At 44.4% G+C, this 15,771-nt stretch overlaps 1 protein-coding gene across 7 annotated transcripts in view; it reads left to right on the plus strand.

Annotated features, from left to right (window-relative positions):
- Positions 1–15,771, plus strand: part of LOC111874619 (GTPase-activating Rap/Ran-GAP domain-like protein 3) — a 252,542-nt gene that overhangs the window by 167,986 nt on the left and 68,785 nt on the right. For all 7 annotated transcript variants that reach the window (XM_033755527.1, XM_033755531.1, XM_023870259.2 and 4 more), the window contains one exon: positions 5,637–5,723. In XM_033755527.1, coding sequence (XP_033611418.1) covers positions 5,637–5,723 — 87 coding nt within the window. The remainder of the gene's footprint in view (positions 1–5,636; positions 5,724–15,771) is intronic.

A 15,771-nucleotide genomic window follows, 5' to 3' on the forward strand; every position in this document is an offset into this window, starting at 1 on the left:
GCTCGAAACATTTACTGTGTTAATTTCCTGACTGTGCCTAGGCATCGAGGCGTGTCCTCGAGTTATACGTGTATTTCTCATCAGTATTCTCCTACATATTCTTGTTTCTCAGAGTATGTTGTGTCTTTGTGGCAGCAATGGGCACTAACGTAATTCCTTAACGTGCAGGAGACCGGCATGTTAGTGCAGAACAGGTTCATGTCCCTCGGAGTTTCTGTGCAACGAGACGTCATATCATATATTGGAATGTCTGCACTAAGGACCCGAGAATTGTAGCCCCTGATAGAGCCCCGTACAAGTCGCTAAGTGAGAAATTGCTGAAACATGGTTCTCATGAGCGCAAAGTGCCTAGAGTGTTAAATGGTCCGGAACACAAGATACAGGAAAATAATTTAACAAGGTCAGTAAACAAATCACTGACTACAAATTGGGCGAGCCTCTGTTTACATCCAACAGGGAACGAAATTTTTCTTTCCGTCCCTTCATTCACACCGAACCTGGGGCCCATCAGGCCTCTTATAGAGTTAGTATTACGGTACTTGTCCCTGGTGATAAAACGATGGGAGCGTGAAGCTCACCACTTGTTTATATCTCGTTCCCAGGGTTAGAATGTGTGAAGCATAATCTCCACTCCCCTATACATCTTTATTTCTTTATTACTTTATATTTCACTGAAGAGCCCAGATCATTTCAAGTTCGAATTTGCCCAAACTTCTGAATATTTGGGGTGCTTTGCTGACACATTTGTCTGGGGCCATCATTTCCCTAAATTCCTGATACGTGTACGTATGTGCATGTGTTTGTCCAGTTTCTGGTGTACTGCAATTTTTTTTTTATGCTTGGAGGCAGTTGGTTTCTGTTGATTGTAGCGTCGTGCAGAACACAGACCAGAGCTGTACGTGTATGTGGGAAGCAGATCTTCAGAATTTTGTCGCGTGGAGGGAATAAAATGGGATTAATAAGATCTGGAAGTCGCAGAAGTGACTTCTGTGTAGCAGACAGGTCTCGCGTCTTTAAATTTCATGAGAGGAAACGGAAATTGCATCCGAACCACACAGCCTGCAGGCATTGCCACAGAACTGCATAGAACATGAATCAAGATGTGGATCCCTCGCCCACAGAGCTATGGATGCCTGACTTACTTTACATCGGTCAGACTTGGCTCGGTTCGATTGATTATGAGTCAGCTGAGGTGTTCCTTTCTTTGCTTTCTTCATTTTATCAGACTTTTTATTTTCTGGGCCACGCAGTAGCGTAGTTGGTTGAGGAACTGTGCTACAAACCGCAAGGTCGCGGGTTCGATTCCGATGATACCACTGTATTTTTCAGTTGACCTAATCCTTCCAGCCGCACTATGACCCTGGGGTCTTCTCAGCCTCTAACAGAAATGAGTACCAGGAATCTTCCTGGGGGGTAAAGGACGGTCGCTGCGTAAGGCTGACAACCTCATTGCCATCTGTGAGCCGATTGTATGGAAAATGTGGGAGTCTCGACGTCTCACAACCCTATGGGCCTCCACGGTCTGTTACAGGGAGAGCTTTACTTCTTTCTTTTTGGTTAAAATAAATATTGTAGTCTTATAAAATAGAAAAAAGTAAATCAAATTCAGTAATCACTCATACACAAGGTAGTACAAGAAACTACATTCCACAACTAAAAAAAAAAACCCGGCCTTCAAAATACTACACGCGAAATAGAAAAATACATATAACTGAACTCAGGTTTGTGTACTGCATCCCATTAACACTTCTGCCCACTTGGCAGTGGCGGGATATCCATCCCTCTGTGCGACATTACGTACTTTGACGGCTGTGAAACGCCGGTGGATGGGAGTCGAAACAGTTCACGTATTGGGCGAGAGATGTAGCTGCCCACACGAAAATTCTGCAGTTTTATTAGCCATTTCTGTCTGATTGTCTTCAGTTTAGATATGGAGCTGCTGCAGGAGACATGACCAGGTGGTGTGGCAATGGGGTGTTGATCAGCGCTAACTTGTAGGAACAAATGTCACTTTCAAATGGTTATTCTGATCCGAGAGCACATTGGTTTAAACGTCATCCAGTGTTCAGCGGTCCTGACTGAAGTTCTCCTCATTTCTGTTAGCTTCTCAAGATAAACTCTGAGATACAATCTCAGAATCTCTTACAACGGCTTTTTCCCGCACACTTTCAAATTCATTACTTGCAGATCATCTTAATATCCCACGCTCTTGATGGAACAGAGCTCTCTTGACGAGCCAAATGTTACTCTCCTATTCAATAGGTTATCCATGCTTACGGAAAAGGAAGATGCATTATTGTATTTACAAAATGCAGCCAGTGGTCTGCATCCTGAGCCAGCTGAATCTAGGTCACATTCTCGAACCTTGTTTCTCCACTATACTTTTTAATATTATCCCCATCTACATCTAGGGCTCCCACATGGTCTCTTCCCTTCAGGTTTCTCGACAAAACTCTTCTTATGCATGCGTCATCTCTGACGCGTGCTACCAGCTTCATCTGTCTCACTCTTCTATATTTAATCACTCATCACGCTGATAACCTCTTAATTTAAGTCCGAATCTCTGGGTAACGTATCAACCCATGTTAAGCGTTCGCAGCCGACGCAACCAGCCTTAAGATTGAACAGTGCCTCTTGTCGGATTTCAGTGACTTTATTCAACATATTCTCAGCGTACCTCCATGTCTGGAGGCCGGCTCCACATCTGCAACTGAGGACATGTAGTGTTGCGTTGAAGAAACCCCACAGAACACGAACACCAGCACTGGCACAGCATCATTTAATGACCAAGAGTTCAGCCATGAGTGACTGCAGTCTTAGACTTGGCCCACTTCAGCTGCGTCTTAGTGGTAGTCATCACCAGACAGTGCCATGGCTCGCTACGTAGCGATTAGAAGCTTCCAAGTACACGTTAGGAACCAAAATGGCTGTACCGAAGATCCCATTACACACACTGGACATTTCTTCCGTAAAGTTGCCAACTCAAGGTGTGACGTGCCCTCAGTACGCGTTTCACACACGAACCCGAATTTCATTTCGCGACTGCATTTGGAGAGCGAGACAGAAAACTGTTGATATTCAGCCCTGTAATTGCGTTGCCAGGTCAACAGAAAAGCGTTGATACCTTGGGGGTGGTGAGGGGATCTAATATTCTCCCTCTGCAGTCACTTTTATGAGGGCTATTCCGAAAGTAACCCCCGGTGATCTGTTAACGAAATAAGCAGTGAGAAACAAATTTTTATTATGTACAAAAAATACGTACATAAAACTGCTTTTCAACGTATTCACCGCCGCAACTGAGTCACTTGTCGTATCGGTGAATAAGTTCTTGTATGCCTGTGTCAAGGAAGTCTGCCACCGATGAGCTCAGCCATGTTTTGACATCTTTCAATGTCTCCTCATTGTTGAAAACTGATTCAAAATAGCTCTTCAAGTATGTGAACAGGTGGTAGTCATTCAGAGTGAGATCAGGGCTGTAAGGGGATAGTCAAACAACTCCCAGTTGAAAGTTCCAGCCGTGTTCGAGTGCAAGGAGGTGTATGGAGATATACATTGTCATGGAGAAGCACTACACCGGAAATCAGCCTTCCACATCTTTTTTTTTTCTAAATGGCTCTATGCAGTTTTTAGTGTTTTGAAATACAAAACATTGCAGAGGCGACAGGCAGCAGCCTTCCACTACATAGGCATACAAAAAGTGATCCCCGGTACGAGAAGTGACTCAGTTCCGGCGGTGACTACGTTCAGAAGTAGCTTAAGTATGTGCGTACTTTTTGTATATAATAAAATTTTCCCATTAATTGTTTTGTTAACAGCTCACCGGGCGTTACCTTCCGAATGGCTCTCTTACAAATTGGGATAGGGCTGTTGGGTGCAACTGCGATAAATATCCCATTAGTTCTGAAGGTTAATTCCGTATAATTCGAAGAGTATTATCTTCTGAGATGTGAAGACGTGTAGTCTGGTGTAAGTTTACTGATGTCTTAGAGGAAATTACTGCTTACTGCCCCCATCAGCAGGCTTGAAGATCAAACAGCCATTTTGTTTCCTCTTTGCTTGGCTCATGTTTCGATCCTCAACGCATTGCCTTCCTCCACAGAATTTCCGTTGGTTTATTTTGGGCGGACCCGCATGGCAAATTCTGTGCTTCCTGTGTGGGTTAGCGAATCACAGTCCGGTGATCACTGAGTTATGTTAATTAGCTGTACCGGGTGAACCGGCGTAATGAGACCGCTATTCACATTGCTACAGTTTTGTGAGCCAGTGTCACGTAACAGCTGTATTAGAGTGTTGTTATGAAGCGTTGACGGCCACTACGGAAGAGACAAATCAATTACCGCAGCCTACATGTAACATTTCGACTGGGCAGCTCATATCGGCGCATGCTTTTGTTTAATATTCACTTGAAGCCGTTTTGTTTTGCAATTTACAGGGCCGCGCAATTAGTATGCTAAACAATAATCCTATTATTTTGGTTTATCCATTGCGCAGTTAGTATGCCCCACCGCAGAAGTTCGTGGCGCTTTATCAGCAAACACGGAAACATGCTTGCACTCCGAAGTACAGTGGTTACTATATTTACCATCTGTTTTAACACCCAGATGCTGTCAGTTTTTTCATGTATTTATGGATTTCTCATTAGCAGGCAGCGATTATGTCTTCAGAGGGGATTATCTGGTTGAGGCTTTCTAATGGAGATGCGCTGAGTTTACAGAGGGGATGGAGCTGTGTATATAATTTGGACGAAATGACATCGTGCTTATTGCATTACGGTGACGGGCATAACAAAAGCGCGAGAGTAAAGCTGTCCCTGCGCTTAATTAAGCACCACCCCGGGAGGGCACACCCTAGCCTCGACTCTATATGAAGGTGAGTGGTCAGCTTCATATCTCGGTAGGAAGGTGGGTGGGCCCTGGAAAAATGGAAATAAAAAATAAATCTCAGCCTCTTCCGGAAATCTAATCCTGATATCCTGGTCATCCCGCGCATAATCTCATGACTACATTGACTGAGCTACTTTCTTCTATTTTTGTGTAAATTTCCTCCTTTTTTCTAATTAAGTACGATTGTACGCCATATATTGTGGCGTGTTCTTTCAAAGCAAGAATTATGGAGTCATAACAGCGGACGTTGCTAAGCAGCCGCCCGCAAAGAAAACAGAGGAATTGTGTTCCCTATGCAGTCAGTGCCGAGAGGTTATGAGCGGGAGTAGCTGGAAAATTGAGTTAGTTTGTTATTTGAGAGACGAGAACTGGAGCAGTGAGTTTAGTTGTAGGACAGTCACATGCCTGTAAGAACTTGAGCACGGAAGAAGAGGACATTGTTGAGATCCGTCACCAGGCAACGACTGGTGAAAACTTAGTACGCTCTGTATTGAACTGCAGAGTGTGTAAATTAGCGATAGCGCTATAGTTACTTGTATTAGTTACAGTCTATAAATTACCAATTACCAATCCAAACCCCGTCTATAATTACTCATACGCGTGACAGTGTAACGGTAGTTTTCGAATGTCAAGACAATGAAGGTTCCAGATGTCCCATCATGTCCACAATTGCGACCACCCACATGACAGGATGCAGTGACGAAGCCGCCCCGAGAGGAACCTGCTCTAACAGAGATATCTCTGTGCTTCCAGCTGCCGCAGATCGAGTCGGACGGGCAGGAACTGAACGGGCGTCGATTCCGCGTAGAAAATGGAGAAACACTTGGAGAGAAGGAAGAGGTAAGTGCCTTGCGCTTATTATTATTATTATTATTATCATTATTATTATTATTTGAGGGGTGGGTTTCCCCATGCACCGCGACTAATAGTCTATTGTACGTCCCCCTTTGATATTCTACCAGTCGCCATACCCTGCCGGTACTGGTGCTCGCTATCAGCCCCGTTCAGCCAGCAAAGCTGGCAGTGGTTCCCGATACTTCCCCATCTACCGGAGGCATTGGAAACTACTTGGGCGGGAAACTTTGCCTAATTTTGCTCAGAAGTCTCCTAGAGACATAAGGAGCCTTGCGCTTAAAGAATTGTTAGTTTTAGTTTCAGTTTATGTTACCTTCCGTTACAGTGTTCCCATAACGCTCCTCCACTCTTGGCTAGTCGCGTCAGTCACCGAGTCCTTACTGAGTGTCTGAGTCAGCTTGTCTCTTTGCCGGGTAGTCATTGCATTACGAGAAAATCGTACAAATCACCCTGGTTCCTACAAGATCTACACGGCGCCACATCCCAGAAGATGGCATTCTTCATCCTCAAGATAGTTGATGTCAGTGCCCAGATTAGAACCGCGGACCTCCTTTCAGCCAGCTTGTTCGAGCCAAATGTCTCGGAACTGATGGAGCATGTTTGTGCTTATTTCTGAGCGGGAGTTGGACGTCAGCCTGCAGATATCCGCGTTGGTCTGTCGGCTTAGCAGAGTTGTGCAGTGCCCGATACAGAGACTAGTGGTGTGAGGGCGGCTAATAAAGCAGACGGCGGGGGTGTATTAATGGCATTGATGACCCAGGGTTGATGATCTCTGCGGGCAAGTTGCCAGGGGGTTACACCCTCAAGCCTCTTAAACGTGTTGTGAACTCTGTGAATAGAAGACGATACATAGCGCTAGCGGCGCAACAGCCTCAGTCTGAACTCGCCGAAGTGGACATGTGTCTCACTTGCACTGAGGACGTGCCCCATCAAAACCCAAGTAGCAGTTGAACTTATTGTGCTTCAGTTACTTATATGTTCTGAAATGGGCCACGACAGGTTAGAAATTTCTCAAAACTCTGGATTCGCAAGTTTCTCTTCACGCTGAATATCCAGTTTACTGACGAAAAGAAAGTTTTATCCTTTTAATTTGTAATTATGATAAGCAGTTTTATAATAATCTACAATCCATGAAATCACAACTGAATGCAATCTTTCGAAATGTTTCTTCATATAGCTTATCACAATAATTAACTGAGTCGGTGAACCGGAGCCTTTCGTTAGAAGGCAGGCAGTCGCTCAGCTGGTCAATGACCACCCTTCTCACCCCTTTGTGGGACTCCTACTTTACCCCGTTCTGCATTCTACAATTCACAACCCTTTTTCCTTAAAATCAATGTTGCTAATGTTGCTATCCCATCTACGCCTCGTCTCTCAAGTAGCGTTTGGATTCCTAGGATGTGACACTGAGTAGCCTAGCAGATGTACCCTCTGTTTGGACGTTTCGGAAAGAGTAATTTTCTCATGAGGCCACGCCATAGCTCAAGCGGTTAGTCGCTTGCTTCCCACCGCGGCGGCCCGGGTTCGATCCCGGGTCTGCTCAAGTGGGATTTGTCGTGGACCAAGTGGCGCTGGGGCAGGTTTTCTCCGAGTACTTCGGTTTCCCCTCTCAATCTTCATTCCACCAACTGCTCCACAATCACCCTCACCTATCATCTGGGGCTGGTACAATAGGCCAGAAGTGGCCGCAGTACAAGGGATTTTAGTCCCACCTCACTAGCAATAAAAAAAAATTCCTCATGAAGATAAGTAATCAGGTTTGAAATTCTCTTGGTTGTGAGTATAAAGATACCGTTTTTAGAATATGACTGTGTAGTCTGGTAGAAGTTTGCCGACGTTTCGGAGCGTCATTCTGCCTTCACATTCAAGATAGGTCTAAGCCAAACATGGAAAAGCAATATGGACGTAGAGACGACATGGAGTTCATGACTCCTTTCCCTGTATATGTACCAATTTTTTCCACGCTCCGCCCACTTTTCTATCCTGAAGATGGAAGCAGTACGTTCCGCCAGAACGTCAGTAAATATCTACCAGACAATACGCCTTCACATTCAAGATAGGTCTAAGCCAAACATGGAAAAGCAATATGGACGTAGAGACGACATGGAGTTCATGACTCCTTTCCCTGTATATGTACCAATTTTTTCCACGCTCCGCCCACTTTTCTATCCTGAAGATGGAAGCAGTACGTTCCGCCAGAACGTCAGTAAATATCTACCAGACAATACGTCGCCATATCGCTGTGTCTCCTTTTCGCGATGACTTCATGGCGGGCTGCGCGCGCAGGATACGGGGCAGTGCTCGTGTCCAGCCGTCCACACGTTGCGACAGACGCGCGTTTCCGGGTTAGCCTCCCGCACAACAGACACGTCTATTCCTACTGACCCCTATCTTTGTGCATGTTTGTTCATGTTCCGTGCTATTCCCTTCTTGTGTTGCACAAATCTCATTTCCTTCGCTGTCCCTTCGCTGTAAATGTCTTCCTTTGTAATCTCCTGTGTTTGTATTTTTTTGCCTTATGTTTATTTCCTTCCCTCCTTCTCATTTTTATGTATGTCTTTCTGCTTCTTTTGTCTTTCGTTTTCTAATTAATTCGTTACTTCTCATTTCTCTCCGCCTTGTCTTTATTCTTTTATTTTTTCCTTTCCCACTTTTATTGTGCCTTTTTTCTATAATTAATTAATAATGCATTAATCTATGTACTGAACATTAATTTACTTATTTTTCTTACCCACCGTATTTCTCTTCGTTCCTCTCATTGTCTTCTTTATTACTTCTATCGTTTTCCTCTTCTCCTGTATGTTCACTCTTCAATTAATTATCTGACATAATGTTTCTTTGTTTTTTCCTTAATTCGTTTTTCTTTTTGTTCGCTTTTTCTTTTCCTTTCTTCCTGTCCCCATTTAGTCTGTTTACCTCTCTCTTTCGCTCTCAATTCTTCATACCCATCTCCTCCTTTCATGAAGCTGTTCCTCTCGATATAGAGTGTACGTTTCGCCACGAAGCGAACCTTCTTCAAGTGAGTTCCTCTTTACACTTGTCTTCATCGTCCGCTTCTCTTCCACTTCCCACATCAACAGAGATAATTATTAAGTATGAGAAATCATGTCTTGTCTTCCATTTTGTATTATATTTTTATTTATTTATCCTTGCATTAGCATTTAACCGCTTCTGTGGTCTAGTTGTCAGAGTTCCTGGCTACAGATACAGAGGTCCGGGTTCGATTCCCTGCTCTACAAGATTTTTTTTTGAGAAGTAGTGTGTCTGGAACGGGGTCCACTCAGCCTCGTGATGATAATTTGGGAGTTATTTCAAGGAAATAGCGGCTCAGGTCTATAAAACCAACATTAACGGACACAGGGATTCGTTGCGCTGACCACGCGACACCCTCTATCCGCTAAAGTTGGCACTAAATATTCGCCGACAAGCGGCGGTCGCTCGGAAGGAATAGTTCGCTTGCAGACTAAAATCACGGAGTTTTTTTTTGCATTAGAATTTACTTTGTTTTCTTCCCAATGATCCCCCCAGTAAAGTGTCATTTTACACCTGTCCACATTATCATTTTCCCTTCATTAGCATATCCTTGTTCATCCCATCGAGAAAAGCCTTACCTAAAGATCATTAAATTAGGACAGAGTAAAAGGTAAAGTAAAGCTATCCCTGTAACAGGCCGTGGAGGTCCATAGGGTTCTGAGACGTCGAGGCTCCTACATTTCCTACACAGACGATCCAGAGTTGGCGGTCAGGTTCTTAGACTTACGCGACGGCCGGCCGCCCTTTACCCCCCAGGAACATTTGTGGTATTCATTCCTGTTAGAGGCTGAGTCGACCGCAGGGCCATAGTGCGGCTGGAAGGAATGGGTCAATTAAAAAATACAGTGACCTCATCGGGAATGGAACCCGTGACCTTCCGGCCTGTAGCATATTGTCTCAACCAGCTGCGCTACCGCGTGCCCCCAATAAGGACACAGTTTTCGAGAATTTTTCTTATTACCTCTCCTTTCATCGTCGCGTCACGTTTCCCCTTCCTGCATCACCCCACTTCTTGATTCCCCTATCTGAAATTCAAGAAGATGCTCTTCTCAGCATTGAATTAGCTTCATCTCCTAACCCATGTTATAAAACTTCATTTACATGTTTTCATTGCACAGGCATCTGTTTTCTAACATTTAATTAATGAAATAAAGTTATTAGCCAATTTGTATTCAGTTTATTCCTGACTGCGAGGTAACCTTATGGGTTCAGAGTGACGAGCCAGACTCTTCCAGTTGTTAGTGCCTCTCTTATTAAGACAAAAGTTTCTTTGGGAATATGTAATGAATCCTTACCCTCTGGTACTTCAGAATAGAGGCCACCGTACAGTTAACCAAGTGTCTCAGTGGAATTTAATTGTCTCAGCTCGTCCCTCATACTCGCACAACGGTTTCTGTCTAACTACCTGCAAATGTATTCTAGTCAGTAAGTCCGCAGTAAGGCCCCTTCTTTTGTATCAGAGCGTGGTTAGGATATAGCTTGCCGCCTGAGTCTTCTGCTTGGCTTATTCTTCCACCTTGAAGATGGAGGCGATGTGTTCCTCCGTAATATGCGAACTACACGGCGTCACAACTATGGAAGCCGTACTCTTCGTGCAAACTGGCGACAGAACCTGAAATCCAACAAGTCTGGAGTAGTGAGAAAACAGACAAGTGCCCGGGGGGGGGGGGGGGTAACCGGACCACCCTGTTCCTGAGGGATATAAATACGGGGACCTGGCTCTCCAGGTTGGGGGAGTCTGAGGCAGTAGAATATGGTCATGTGGCCCTCTGGACTCGGACCCAAGAATGACCGCACTGGCGAGGACCAACAGCAGTTTGAAAACGACAGACTCGTCCTCTCGTCAGAGAGGGTGGCCCACATCAACAAACCCGCAACTGTCTGACAGAAATAAAAATCTGGTCTTAAGACCCAGATGGGTGCTTGACACCAAGGCAGACTGACTGACAGACCGTCGGTCATTACATAATGTTAATTTGGACCAGTGGGAAAACGTTTGCGGTTGGCATCCCTGCTTCGTATTCTGAAGCTTCTTGCTTCGAATCCCGGCCCGAACCTCTGCTGTCTTGAATTTTACCTGAGTTCTACCTGGCAAATTCTGTTACAGGAACTGTAAGCCACAGACTTCTCATTTATATACGTGTATATCCTGACTTCTAAACTACGCAGTTGAGGAAGCATCCTTAAATAACCGAAGAATCAGTTATTTTCGAATATTATAGATTCTAACGGCACCCAGGGCTAAGTACCAGAAGATCCTTATCACGCCATAATATGGACCTCTCTGTTTCATTAAGATATACAAATTGTATTTGAAGTATTCATCGAAGCGAGATACTTAACGAAATTCAAGTGCTGTACCGTACCCACTCTAGGAACTAGGTTGCCTCGTTATCAGTTCATGATGTAGAGCGTTATGTCATCATTATAATGTTGCCATACTCTCTTTTAATACGCGGTGGAAAATAAGAACACATTTATCAGAGTCATAGCTTCCGTATAAGGTTTGCCTACTCACGGCATGGCGTACCGTGCTTAGTAGAACGCATGCGCATTGTTTCAGCCTTGTCTCCACACTAAATGAATAACAAATCTAATGAAATAATTGAAGCTGTAAAGGACACGTTCAGACTATGTACATAATCCAATTTTGTCTGCCAGTTTCCGGTCACGTACTGTGTGATGTGATCTTCCGTGACCCCCCAAAATGTTTCATGTTGACTGTTTGAGGGTTCAGGCTTGAGACGTGTACAGAGGAGAGTCCCTCATGGTCCCGAAGGAAATATTGCTTAACCCTCTCTCCCCCATATATTTTCCTTGGGCACTATTTCTGACGATTGTTTCCTTTTCTGCCCATTCATTGTAAGCACTTCTGTTGATGACAAATTCTGATGCACGGTGCATTGGACACTTACGGCATCGCCTTCAAGTCCTTTACAGTTCGACTGCTTCTGTGAACGAAGTGCACTAAACGGATTTGCGGCGCACCAACATCCGTAACAGGAACACAGCATCGCTCCTATCAGGTGTACAGTAACATTGGTTGTTGTGTCACTCAAGTACGCGTACACACCTGATATTTGCTCGTGGCATCTGATCTGCGCAGTACAGTAGGGTAGTATACAGTAACATCTGTCGTTTTGTCACAAAAGTACACCTACAGTCCTGTTATTTACTCGTGGCTTGTGGTATGCGCAGTACAGTAGGGTAGTATACAGTAACATCTGTCGTTTTGTCACAAAAGTACACCTACACTCCTGTTATTTACTCGTGGCTTGTGGTATGCGCAGTACAATAGGGTAGTATACAGTAACATCTGTCGTTTTGTCACAAAAGTACACCTACACTCCTGTTATTTACTCGTGGCTTGTGGTATGCGCAGTACAATAGGGTAGTATACAGTAACATCTGTCGTTTTGTCACAAAAGTACACCTACAGTCCTGTTATTTGCTCGTGGCTTGTGGTATGCGCAGTAGAGTAAGGTAGTGTACAGTAACATCGGTTACTGTGTCAAACAAGTACACCTACAGTCCTGTTATTTGCTCGTGGCGTGTAGTATGCGGAGTAGAGTAGGTAGTGTACAGTAACATCGGTTGTTGTGTCACACAGGTACACCTACAGTCCTGTTATTTGCTCGTGGCGTGTGGTATGCGCAGTAGAGTAGGTAGTGTACAGTAACATCGGTTGTTGTGTCACACGAGTACACCTACACCCCTGTTATTTGCTCGTGGCGTGTGGTATGCGCAGTAGAGTAGGGTAGTGTACAGTAACATCGGTTGTTGTGTCACACGAGTACACCTACACCCCTGTTATTTGCTCGTGGCGTGTGGTATGCGCAGTAGAGTAGGGTAGTGTACAGTAACATCGGTTGTTGTGTCACACGAGTACACCTACACCCCTGTTATTTGCTCGTGGCGTGTGGTATGCGCAGTAGAGTAGGGTAGTGTACAGTAACATCGGTTGTTGTGTCACACGAGTACACCTACACCCCTGTTATTTGCTCGTGGCGTGTGGTATGCGCAGTAGAGTAGGGTAGTGTACAGTAACATCGGTTGTTGTGTCACACGAGTACACCTACACCCCTGTTATTTGCTCGTGGCGTGTGGTATGCGCAGTAGAGTAGGGTAGTGTACAGTAACATCGGTTGTTGTGTCACACGAGTACACCTACACCCCTGTTATTTGCTCGTGGCGTGTGGTATGCGCAGTAGAGTAGGGTAGTGTACAGTAACATCGGTTGTTGTGTCACACGAGTACACCTACACCCCTGTTATTTGCTCGTGGCGTGTGGTATGCGCAGTAGAGTAGGTAGTGTACAGTAACATCGGTTGTTGTGTCACACAAGTACACCTACACCCCTGTTATTTGCTCGTGGCGTGTAGTATGCGGAGTAGAGTAGGTGGTGTACAGTAACATCGGTTGTTGTATCACACAAGAACACCTACACTCCTGATATTTGCTCGTGGCGTGTAGTATGCGGAGTAGAGTAGGGTAGTGTACAGTAACGTCGGTTGTTGTGTCACTCAAGTACACGTACAGTCTTGTTTTTTGCTCGTGGCATCTGACCTGCGCAGTAGAGTAGGGTAGTATACAGTAACATCGATCGTTTTGTCACACAAGTAAACCTACACCCCTGTTATTTGCTCGTGGCGTGTGGTATGAGCAGTAGAGTAGGTAGTGTACAGTAACATCGGTTGTTGTGTCACACGAGTACACCTACAGTCATGTTATTTGCTCGTGGCGTGTGGTATGCGCAGTTGAGTAAGATAGTGTACAGTAACATGGGTTGTTGTGTACACAAGTACACGTACAGTCTTGTTTTTTGGTCGTGGCATCTGATCTGCTCAATAGTGTGTGGTAGATAAGAGAGGTGTGAGGAAAGAAAAACTATTATCTCCATTCTCGGTAGTCGAAGAAGAAAGGCAGTTACAGCCTAATACATATCTGTCGGCAATATTAATCTCAAATTACCGTGATATGTGTTGATGCAGAATCACACTGGATTTTTATTGTTGTATATTGAGATATTGATATACGCACTGGACACTGAATTAGCTGTGTGTGTGAGTTATATTTCTCTTTGTTCGGTACAGAAGGCATACAGTGAACCGATACTTTCATGAAGAGTTCTATTTCTAGGATAAAGCGCCGTGTAGTCCGTTGATAGTCAACGGACGCTTCGGAAAAATATATCGTCTCCGTCTTCAGTGTCGATGAATAAGCCCAGTGTGAAAGTTGGTAGAAAGCGGAGACGGCCAGGGAGAAGGAAATCAACAAATAATACGAACAAACAATATAACAAACAAATAATATGCTCCATCTTGGTGTCAAGATCCAAAACCCTGTGTAAGACTTGCCATCAAACTCATAGCCGGTCTTTGCATTACTGAAGAGGTAACCGAATTGTAGAAGAGTTAAAAAATTCACAGAAAAGAATTATTCAGTTTACACACGGAAAGTTAAACGGAAAAATGAGATAAGCGAAATGCTTTGCAAACTTCCAGCCTGCTGCATTTAGATAACTAATGACGTGGACCGACGTACTCTCTGAAGACTAATTTAACGGAGCAATTCATCAAGAAGGAAGCGTGAAGCGCCCACAGCTGGCTACACCTGCTCCCGCATTAACCCCACCAACACATGAGCTCAGCTTTCAGCTCCATACGTAAGTGTCCCTTTGTTACTGACATTCGGATTAAATCGTCATGAAAACCCTTTTATGTTTTTGTTTCTGAGCCTGTGGAGCGGACATAAATGTTTGAGAACAGTGTCAACTGGTGAGCTTCTGTGTCAACCATGGTGAACTTCTGGGTCCCTAGTTTATAGCTATATTCATATTCTAATTTTTTTCGGTTGTGGTACCGTGTGGTCTGGTAGGTGCATCATAGCGTTTCGGATGGGCATACTGTCGTCGTCTAACCTGAACACAGAGTCAGAATTTTCATCCGAAACATTTCTAATCATCAGGCTCCGCGGTATCAACCTAGAATATTACAATTGGAATGCACCGCCTTGATTACGAAAGTTCTCAGATTATCGTAATGCCCTCCGCTGACTAATAATAGAAGAATCTATATCAATAGGTTATACTTTATTCTGGATGTCTATGGCTGTTTATATAAACAAACGAGAGGCAGCTTAGTTCACAGCTGTCCGACCATTCCGCAGTTCCCGCTGCGTCCTAACATGCAGACACCGTGTGTACCGCGCGAAGGGTACATCCCCGACCTGTGAGCCAATAAGAAATGAACGTGCTTATGCAGACGTTTTGTATACAGGCTCTCCTTAGACATCTTGAATGGAGTGTAGTCAGCCAATAAGTCGATCAGGAAGTTAGTTATGTTGGTTACCTAAACATCCGGACCGAACAGATTGTTCTAGAACAGTTCTGCTCTAATTTCCGGCAACTGCAGACCACTACATGGGCGGCTGGCGCATGCGCAGACCACTCAGCTGTCATAAAATTCCCCTTAACCGTAAAGAATATGCAACTGCTTTTTTCTGCGAATAGGAGAAAATTGTATTTAGAAGTTTCAATAAAACACGTTTCTGTCCAACAGTTTAAACTATTTTGAACAATGATTCATCAGAACTTTTTTATTTATTCTACGTAACGTAATGCCATATGGAGCATTTGATACTATGCACCACGCCGTGAGGCTCTGCGAACCACAGTTTGAGAAACACTCGTTTAGTGGTAACGCTTTAGGTGCGTGTTCTGAAGGTTTTCATGATAGTTCTCGGGAATGCCACGATCACTTCCTTGTAAATCCTTCCCGATTCTTCTTTCATGACTCATGCTACTTTCGTACTGTTACATGACGCCTGAAGGACGGAATAGTGGAGCCAGAGGAGACGTTCAATGGTAGGCAACGGCTGGGTAAACACGTTCCCGCGGCAATGAATACTCAAGCAGCTTTAGAGATATTGTTGGAAACGATGTTTTATATTCGGTCCGTGCAAAGTGGTTCTAAAAATAGAGTTGAAGTTTAGTAGTGTT

Source organism: Cryptotermes secundus, unplaced genomic scaffold, assembly GCF_002891405.2.
Source record: "Cryptotermes secundus unplaced genomic scaffold, Csec_1.0 scaffold1817, whole genome shotgun sequence".
Taxonomy (NCBI): Eukaryota; Metazoa; Arthropoda; class Insecta; order Blattodea; family Kalotermitidae; genus Cryptotermes; species Cryptotermes secundus.